The sequence below is a fragment of the Glycine soja genome, chromosome 16 (assembly GCF_004193775.1).
Source record: "Glycine soja cultivar W05 chromosome 16, ASM419377v2, whole genome shotgun sequence".
In the NCBI taxonomy this organism is placed as follows: domain Eukaryota; kingdom Viridiplantae; phylum Streptophyta; class Magnoliopsida; order Fabales; family Fabaceae; genus Glycine; species Glycine soja.
The window spans coordinates 27,728,986-27,739,692 of record NC_041017.1 but is presented as its reverse complement, the minus strand read 5'-3'; the positions used below and the strand labels follow the sequence as shown (position 1 = coordinate 27,739,692).

At 31.3% G+C, this 10,707-nt stretch overlaps 1 protein-coding gene across 1 annotated transcript; it reads right to left on the bottom strand.

Annotated features, from left to right (window-relative positions):
- Positions 1-1,849: 1,849 nt before the first annotated feature.
- On the bottom strand, positions 1,850-6,326 carry LOC114390296 (receptor-like protein EIX2). Its single transcript, XM_028351004.1, has 2 exons — positions 2,956-6,326; positions 1,850-2,025 (listed from the first exon to the last, which is right to left on the bottom strand). Exon 1 carries the CDS (start codon positions 6,266-6,268, stop codon positions 2,993-2,995), a length of 3,276 nt encoding a protein of 1,091 aa, XP_028206805.1. The 5' UTR covers positions 6,269-6,326; the 3' UTR covers positions 1,850-2,025; positions 2,956-2,992.
- Between the last annotated feature and the right edge of the window lie 4,381 nt (positions 6,327-10,707).

Below are 10,707 nucleotides of genomic sequence, written 5' to 3'. Positions count from 1 at the left end.
CTCAAATTTGAAGATTTTCGAAGATTGCAAGCAAGACTTGGTGTGCAGAAGAATTTTCCAATTAAGGGAGGATGTTAGATATTAATTAGAAAAATAATAATAACAAGTTTTATGAGCCTTAAATTGTGGAAGATGAAAGTTGTAAAGTTATAACTTACAAAGTTTTGAATAAGCAATTATGTGAGCATTCAGTATTCTTGAATAAGCAATTATGTGAGTAGTCACTCTATTCTAGTATAAATAGGGGAACATACTCTTGTATTTTGGGGTGACAAATAAAATAAAATCTTCTTCTTCTTCCAACAGTTGAATCCAAGAATGGAACCTGAAGCACACAATAAAAGCAGCACAAGTGCATACGTTAGTTTTGGAAAACAACTATTGGTCATTATATTTTTGCTGATATGAAACAACTCAGTAAAATGAAGATCGGGAACAGTGATGATAGTACGACTATACGAATACGTTGTTAATTCTTGTTCAAAGACAAGCAAACAAACTAAGTTTTTCAAAAGTAAATTTGTAGAATAAAGAAAAAACATTGTGGTTTATATATCTCTCAATTTCCTTGATTAGCCTAACGTGATTGGCAAATGGCAAGTTAAACTTGTTTTGGTTTATGCCTTTTATATTATTATTTAATCATATTTCTTATTAGTTCCGATGTGTTCTCTACTTTAGTTTTAAAAATTACATTCCCTTCCTCTTGACAAATTCAAATTGCAGTATTTATATTTGTCTGCTATTGCTATTTTTTTAGTCAAAGATGAGACATCATATCCATTTTAATAATAAATTCATAGGAATATTTTTTATGATAACCTAAAATGCAGTATTTATATTTGCCTGGAATTTTTTTCCTTCAAAATTTACCTTTTATGCTGCTCATATTTAATCAATTATTGCATTAGCTGTCATCCATACTGATTTTATTTGACTCAACTTACTTAGTTAAATGCCTAGTCTGGTATTTAGATATCATAGTCGTAATTCCAAAGATTAGTAATCATGCCAACTAATAAGAGTTTCAATCTCAGTGGCTAAAGCACCAACGTTTAAATTTGTGAATCACGTTGTTGTTGTACATAGCAAACAAAGATGAAGACTTGACTGAAAAAATATTATATGCCCTTCTTTAATTACCAAAGCAAATTTGAAAGTGGTCTCCTTTTTATTTTATACTTTTTACTTTCGACAGTGGTGTAGAAAGTTGTTAAAAACTTTATCTATCTATTTATTTCCTGGTGCATTGAGCTATTGAATTTAATTTATTCAACCATAATTATTAAGGGAGTGATGAGAATTCAAACATGAACCGTAAACTTTATGAATAAATTATTCAACCAATTGTGCTTCGTGCATTTGTTTGTTTAAAACAAATTAGTTGGATGTTGTGAAATGGAAAGAGAAAAAGAGTAATTTGCTACATTCAAACTATACAAAAATTAGAAAAATTCGCTGAAGCATCCTGTAAATTTGGGTGCAGATAAATATAGGATGTTATAAGAGAGTTTGCATGTATGCATGGAATGTAATTGGGGCTCACGGGATGGAAGAGTAAGAACAATAATGAATAATAGAAAGCAAAAAAGAAAGGTGAAAAATAAGAAAACAACTAGATTTTATAATTAGATGCTGATATAACAGTTGTTGACTTCCATTCTGAAAAATAAGAAAACAACTAGATTTTATAATTAGATGCATTCTTCTTCTCATGTACAAATTTGATTCACAGTAAGTATAGCTGAACTAGGGGAATTAATATAGCAGAAAGCATTGTTGATGATGAAAATGGAGTGGTCAAATTTTAGATATCACATATCTAAGCACATTAATGAAAAATATACAGCATTACAAATATATTATACAATAAAATACAACAATATCATACTAAGTTTCTGCAAAAAAAGATTTTGCAGTTCCTTACTTAAATACAAAACATTGTAAACTCCTATACTAAAGAAATATTTCGTACTTGTAGCAGCCAACAATGCTTTCTTCTCTGATCAGAAGCGTTCAGCACATCTGCAACAATCAGCATTTTTTTCGTACAAAAATTAATGTGCTGGATTACAAGATAATTAAAGACAGAATTATATTTGATTATATAAAATTGAAAATGGAAATATACATGCAGGGGCCATGCCCCCCCCCCCCCCCCCCACATGTTTTTCACAAAGTGTAATTAAAATACCATGTAAAAACAATTACGGTCCCCTTAGAATTTATGAAAAAAATATATTGAAAAATACTACATGCCATGTTAGTTGACAAGGGAGAGGAAAAAAAAGAAAAAGGGTAAGTATAATAGGTAAATGTGATAGTAAAAAATGAGATATAAATGTTGAAATGTTCATATATAATTATTCAAAATCATTTTACATATTTAATTATTTTTTCTTCTCATATATTACCTTTGTTCACATATTTAGAAATAAATAATCAATTCATCAAAATCAATAAAAATAGATGTTAAATATTTTAATTAAAAGTGCCATATGCTGCACCTAGGTAAGAATTAAACAATTTCTTTTAAACAAAATAAAAAAAAATCTCAATTGGAAAACTTTCTGCTGATTCTTTCATGATAAAGACATCTACGACAGTGTACTAAAGCATGCACCTGAGTAAAAAATTACCCAAGTTATTTAATACAAAACATATTCCATCAACGAATTATTAAACAAAATTAAACATTTCAATAATATGAGATATTTTTTTAAACTCTTTCAAAGTAGTACTCTTTAAAATAATAATTATTAGAGTAGCACCAATGAATTTGTCAAGTAAGGATGAAGAAATAAATTATTAACTTCTAACAATTGGTTTACCGTTAATATGAGCTTTCTGTTCGAAATACATATTACCCTTTTGATGAGTGAAGCAATTCTTGATATATGTAAAACAAAGACAGAACATAAACCATGAACTTGAAAAATAAAATCTAAAACATACCTTTTTGCCTTGGAGCGATCAGCAACAATTCCCACATTCACCATAAGCATACATATACATAGTCTGTTAATCTGTTCAGAAACCTGATGTAAGCAATTCTCCAAGGATGCCACAGTAGTAATGGCCCTAATAAGCCCCAAAATCCAGTGAAGTATCCAATCCCCAAGCTCATGTATAATCCCTCATAGAAAACAGAATCATCACCTTTGACTGGTGGTTCTTGACCCTCTTCTGTTGTTTGATCTCCATCCCCAGGACAAGTTTTGTTAAGTTGTTCGCCACCAAGATCAATATTTCCTTCAAAACTAGAGGCTTCAAAGGTTTCAAAATGTCTTCCTGATGGGATTCTTCCAGAAAGAGAGTTGTGTGACAAGTCTAATTTTCCCAAATCATCAATTTCAGAAAGAGAAGATGGAATTCTCCCAGAGATGTGATTTCTTGACAAGTCAAGTGATTCTAGTGAACCTAAATTCCCAATCTGAGAAGGAATTTCTCCACTCAAATTGTTTCTTGATAGATTCAAAGAAACTAACCCAAGCAAATATCCGATCTCTTTTGGTATTTCACCCATTAAATTGTTACAAGAAAGATCCATGCTTTTGAGCTCCAACTCTGGATCCTTGAACCCCCGTTCCACACCTTTCCACATCCATGTTATGTCAAGCGTATAACCTCGGAATGTGTAACCATAAATTACAATGGAAGTCTTATCATTCCAATATATATGAGACATAGTGTCACTTGAGTTGATGGTCTGTTCAGACAATGCAGTCAAATTCTTTAAGCATGATGGAATTCCACTTGACAAGTTATTCCTTGAAAGATCCAACAATTGAATACGCTTCAAATAACAGAGATGAATGGGTAGATTTCCTGAGAGGTGATTTCCTCGCATGTTCAAGATTATCAATTGATGCATACTTTCTCCAATCCATGATGGTATTGGACCCGACAACATATTTTCACTCAGGTCCAGCATAAATAAACTGGTGCAATTCTTCAAAGAAGAAGGCAACTCACCCATTAAACCATTGTTTCGTAAAACCAAGGCTTCCATATTAACAAGAGCGCCCATGGACATAGGAATCTTCCCTGACAATTTATTGCTGCTTAAATCAAGAAACACTAATTGCTTTACTGATTTCCAACAATCTGGGAGTTGCCCCTTTATTTGATTGTGTGATACATCTAAAGTGGCCAAATTTGCAGCTGTGCTTTGGTCACATAAGAATGAAAACAAATCTGAAAAATTATTTTCAGAGAGAATCAGCACGGAAGCTTGTAGTAAAAATGACGGAATTTTACCCTCAAACTGATTTGTATTCAGAAGTACAGACGGTCCGTTACGAAGCTTCAATGATATATTAGGAATTGAACCAATGAGATAATTGAAAGACATATTTAAATCTCTCATATATTGCAAGTTATTCCAAAACCAGTCTGGTACAGAGTCATTAATCCCATTATCAGAAATATCAAGCTCACGTAAAGAACTCTGAGTCTTGAGCCAACTACGAAAGGTGGGGCCTAACTTGCAAGATCTGATTGCCAAGTATTTTAATTGGAATGGAGGAACCCAACTCGGGACCAATTTCACAGACAACGAGTTCTCTGAGAGGGACAACAATTCTAATTTGGAAAAATTAGAAAGATGGGATTCAGTGACGTCACCCTCCAAAGAATTCCCAGCCAAGTAAAGATCCGTCAACTCTGATAGCAATCCAATGCTTTTAGGTAACATGCTAGTCAACCGGTTATAAGATAAATACAAGCTCTTAAATATGTATCTGTTGCACCATGAAAATTTTTGGAAGAAGCTAGAAATTTCCCCATTCAACTTGTTATTTGAGAGGTCTAAACTCTGCAATGCGCACATGTTACCAAAGAAAGATGGAATCTCGCCTTGCAGTTTGTTACCGTAGAGGTAAAGACCTTCAAGAGAGTTCATTACTTTCCCAAATCCATCTGAAATGGGACCTTCTAACATGTTATCATAAAGGAAAAGGTTATGAAGATTGGTGGTGGAGTTAAAGAGCCAGTAAAATATAGTTGATGATTTCAACAGATTTGAGGAGAGACCAAGGGAAACAAGAGAAGATGAAGAACTCATAATGAAAGATGACATTAGAAAACTTCCATCCGTAAGACTACAATTTTGCAAATAAAGATTTTGAAGTTTTGAGCTGAAGTTGAAACTACCTTGAAAGACTGATGATGTCAAATTATTATAAGAAAGATCAAGGATCACAAGAGAAGGAAAGTTTGGGCATAGAGGAGATGACAAAACAATGTTATTATAAGGAAGATAAAGCTCCTGAAGATGATGGCTAAAGTTTGACAACAGTTGAAATGTTGAGGATGTGAGCCTATTTGAAGAAAGATCAAGGATGGTAAGAGCAGTGGAAAAGTTGGAAGGTGAATAAAACAGAGATTGAATATTTGTATCTGAAAGAGAACAATCAAATAGCCTCAACTCTCTTAAGTTTGGAATAAGCTTGCTGATCATTTGTAGCCAGTGATGAGAAGAGGAAAGGTTGTGTAGTGAACTTAGCTTAAGTTTTGTCAATGAAGAAAGCTTAGTCAACCACTCTGCATCCTTAGATTTCCCATCAAAATTGCCACCAAGTCCAAGAGTGTGCAACAAAGGAAGATTCCCAACCTGGAAAGGGAGTGCTCCCGAAAATGAATTCCCACGAATATCAAGATACCTCAACTGTGAGAGATTTCCAAGTTGATATGGGAGTTCCCCATCTAGATCACTATCACTTAGATCAAGATATTGTAAATGTGTAAGGTTTCCAAGTTGATAAGGGATTTTTCCATGGAGATCATTATCACTTAGATCAAGAGACAGTAAATGTGTAAGCTTTCCAATATCAGAAGGAATACTCCCACCAAATAAAGAATCAGAGAGATAGAGATATCTTAAATTGGTGAACGAGCCCATGAGTTCTGGAATCAGAGAGATAGAGATATCTTGAAAAGCATTATAGCTGAGATCCAAGCGTTCAATTTTTTCAAGGGCAATCAATGATGAGATATTGATTGCACCACTCAAATATTGTGTATCCTGACCACGGAGATGAAGCATCTCAACATGACCAGTTTGATTGTTGCATTGAATGCCTTTCCATTTGCAACAGTCTCTGTTAGTGTTATCGTCCCTCCATGTAGACAGCATGCCATACTTATCTATGAGGCCATGTTTGAAGTTGAGGAGTGCTTGTCTCTCACTCTCAATGCACTTAATTTCTGCGGCATGCAATAAAAGCAGCAAAAGTGCATAAAATAGTTTCAGAAAATAACAACTCATTATATTTTTGTTGATATGAAATGACGAAGAGTAAAACAAAGATCGGTTACTGTGATCAGTTTTCTCTTAAATTGTCAAGTATGAAAGATGGAGCCTGCGGCAGGATTTATATATATAGTTGATAGTATGGCTAAATGACAGAGTTGTTTATTCTCGTTCACTTATCCAAGACAAAAAAATTAAGTAAATTTTCTCTTTACAAAAATTTTATTTTTAAAATTAAAATACGAAGACTCCATATACGAGGTTTATATATTTTAATTTCCTCTACTTGATCACAAATCTCCTAATATAATTTTTGTTCATGCATCTAATATTTAACAAAAAATATTGATCCAATAGTGTTGCCATCTCCATTTCTGTTAAATATTAAATATTAAATTAATTATGAATAAAAGTTAAGATGGGGAAAGATCAAATTTACAAGGAAAAAAAATGGGGGACCAAATTTCAAAGTTGGCAATAACAAAATTAAACTAAAATAAAACTTAAGTGCCATATGTTCTGATAATGACTTGCAAATCAATTTCGATGGCAATTAATGTTGTAACAACCTTATAATAATTTCTTTGACATATCTGCGTTCCATCTTTGCATAAATTGACTTCCAAGTCAATGCAAAACAAAAGACATTATAGCAACGATTTGCACGGGGTAGAAAATTGGAAACTTTGTGTCCAACTTTTTGGCTAAAGAAACCTCTACTCAACCACAACACACTTTCTATCCCTCTCATCCTCTCCATTGATATTTGCTTTGTTTTATACTAATAAATAAGTAAATTATAATCACCCCATTAACAAACTAATTTTTTTAGTAATCCATCACTACAAAAAAAATAGATATTTTTGACGGAATATTTTCCACCAAATTTATTAATTCCGTCAAAAAATATTGTATTTTTCCACGGTTTTGAAGGAAATTCCTTTATTACACTATGGTGATAAGCAATTTAAACTTGTTATTGTTTGTATGTTTTATTGTACCAATTATTTATTCATATTTTTATATGTTGTGATTTGATTTTTTTTAATTAAGACATGGCTTTTAAAAAATTACTCTTACAAAATCTTACCATTCTTCAAGGAAAAAAATAAAATATATAATAAAAAATCAATAATTATATAATTGTGTAATAAAATGATTTTGTATATATATTAATTACAGGTTCATGAAGATATACTTCATATTGTACCAGCATGTGGTAATAACTAAAATTTCATCAGATAATTCGACAAAAAAGTGATGTTAAAAATTTTAATAAATAAAAAATATAACAATGATTCTATTTTTACATTATCAAGGGAATTTTTGTAATGTCATTAAATGACACGTGAGCTTCCCGTAAAAAAGTATTTGAGTTTGTCACTTTAACGACCACACCATGCTTAGAAAACGTTTATGTAAAATTAACACAAACAAGGCTTAAACATATGAGAATTTAATTTAAATATTCAATTTACCAAAAACTTTACATATAATATCATGTCAAACTATTGATATTGTGGACCAATTAATGGACTACCAACATCACTATTACATAATAACCTATTGATAGTTTATAGCAAACCATAAATTCAAATATTAAAATTATAAGCACTAAAATATAAATAAAAAATCTTTATTAAAGTACTAACAGAATCCTTAATTTTATAGGGACAAAAACAATTATTTAAACCCACCAAAAATATGATGTGTTATTTTATCACAGTACGAGAAATGCAAATACTAATTTATCTTTACACGAAAATGTTTTGACAGATTACGAATTTCAAGTCTTTGCACTTGCCCCCAAGAAATAAAAAAATCGTTGCACGTTAGAGTATTTCTGCGTCTTTCCAGGGTTGATATCATACCGTGAAAAGTCTACTTAGAACTAATATGAATAAATATCATTTGTCATTTGGCTAAAGCGTAGAAAATTGTTGACTCGTTGGCAAGTGTACCAAATCGTCATAAGTAGTAAAGTTCTCGGAAGTCCGAGTGTCGAATCCACATGGACTTTGTTTGTACTTAGATTAATGCAAACCCAATTTAAAAGCAAGAGATAAGAAATTTAAAATTTAAAATAAAAGATAAAGATAATAGATAAGATAAGATGAAAGAAATTTAAAATTTAAAATAAAAGAAAAAGATAAAGTCAAGATAAAATAGTGTTAGGAACTGACTTGCCTTGTCTGCCTAGGATGTATGGGTTTATGATTTTTTCTTTACCAATTCAGGTGATTTTATCCTACCCACATCTATTCATTTACTTGCCCCTGATGCCTCACGATGACAAGCCTATTTTTCCTATCTATCTCCCAAATGCCTTTGTAAAGACTCAATAGATAAAATGCATGAAGTTCTAATTCTAGATGTTTGCTTTGACGCATGGGCATAATGCAATCACTCTATGCCTAGCAATGATTTTATTATGATATCTTTTCTTCTTGTTCTATTAGAAGTTATCCTCTCCCGAGCGTCTAACCCCTAAAACTAATGCATGCATATGTTCTTTAAATCTTATTTAGAAGTTACCCTCTCCCGAGCATCTAACCCCTAACAGAATATAAAGATGAGTATGCAAGATAAAAACAGAAAAGAAAATAGGAAAGAAAAAACCTGGTATTGCATTGATAAATAGTGAAGAGTACATCATACATCACATTGGCTTCTAGGCCTGCCAGACCCTAACTAAGGGTTTAGCCACTCATGGCCATTGAGGGTTTTACAATGAGAAGGGGTGAAAGAAAGAAAGGGAGTAAGTGAAACCCCTAGGAGAGGGGGTTCTGTCGCGGTGTCTGTTTCCCTTGGACTTGCTCTCTATTTATAGCTACTGAAGTGGGCTTTGGGCCTTCGTAGGCGCGCTCAACGCGACACCCCCTCGCTCAGCTCGTGTAGATCGCGCGCTTAGCGCATGTTGCAGGCTTAGCGCGTGCTTCTGTTAGATCACGGGCTTAGCGCGCGTGTTGCAGGCTTAGCGCGCGCTTCTATTAGATCGCGGGCTTAGCGCGCGTGTTGCATGCTTAGCGCGCGCTTCTGTTGGATCATGGGCTTAGCGTGTATTGGAATGAGCCTGCTTCAGATTTTCTTCTTTTCTTCAATTTTTCTGGCATTTTTGCTTGTTACACCTCCAGTTTTTATATCTGTAGCCAAAATTCAACAAAACATCAATTCTTTAATATTTAAGCGCAAATAACTGCTAAATAATTATTTTTAAAGACAATTTTACCTTATTTTCTATTATCAAAATACAATTATTTAGCAGTTATAAAAAATGCAAGCTTAATTTGTCTTGATATAAAATTTCCGCAAAGACTAATAATTTCAAAGTCTATGTAATCCTTTTACTTTTAAAATTCGATGTGATTGTATGCTTAATTTTCTAACCCATTAAAAGAGTTAGAAAACAAAGAAAATCACAATATCATCTTTTTTTTTTATCATTATTTAAAATTACTAACATATTTCGATACATGTGAAAATTTTAAAAAATTATAGTGTATACACTATTTATTTAAAATATAATCTTTATATTACAATACAAACATATCAATATTTCATTCTCATTCAATCAATATGAATATAATAAAAACTATAATTTGTCTAATTATTATTATATATATCATTATTATATAACAATAACATTTAAAATATTTGTATTATATTACTATTAGACTCAAATAAAAATCAAATTCTCAACTATATTATTCGTTGAGAGATTCTTTTAACTAATTTCCTATGATGTACTTATTGGTCTTCAAGCTCCACTCAATTTTATCAAAAACGAACAAACAATCATTAATTCATTATATTCTAATATGTTTATAAATGTCTCTAATAATTTTATTTTTCAAGTGTGGAAAGCACTTCGACAAATTTACTATTCTTCATTGGGTGTAAGTGTCACATGTTAATTAATATTTTTAGGTAAAGGCATATTCTGAATAACAGAAACTAGTACTCTTCTTTTGTTATAAAGAAAAAAAAAATATTTTTTAATGCTGTATATTATTGACTAAAATTAGTTAGAAATTATAAATTTGAATTTCTGACCTCTAATTAATATATATATATATATATATATATATATATATATATATATATATATATATATATATATATATATATTTAAATGTGAAACTATTAAAATTCGTGATTTTCTATAAATTTTAATAAATAACACAAAAGAGTATTGTTAGTCTTCCTCAAAGATGAAATTAGGTGTAAGGTGTATAAGAGAAAAAAAATAAAAGGCAAAGTGATGGAAATGTGTGTTACTTTCAGCCAATTTAAATTTTTTCCTTCTAATTTTTTAAATTCAAATTTTAAACGCTTTTTTTATTCTTTTTCATTTTCTTTCCTCTCTTCCAAAACATACGTCATTAGTTGCATTAGTTGCACGTTAGAGTATTTCTAAATCTTTCTAGGATTGATAAAAGTCTACTTAGAATTAA

Bases quoted from the DNA above. Each gene is read 5' to 3' on its own strand.
- LOC114390296 (XM_028351004.1), bottom strand. From the start codon at position 6,268: ATGAGTTGTTATTTTCTGAAACTATTTTATGCACTTTTGCTGCTTTTA.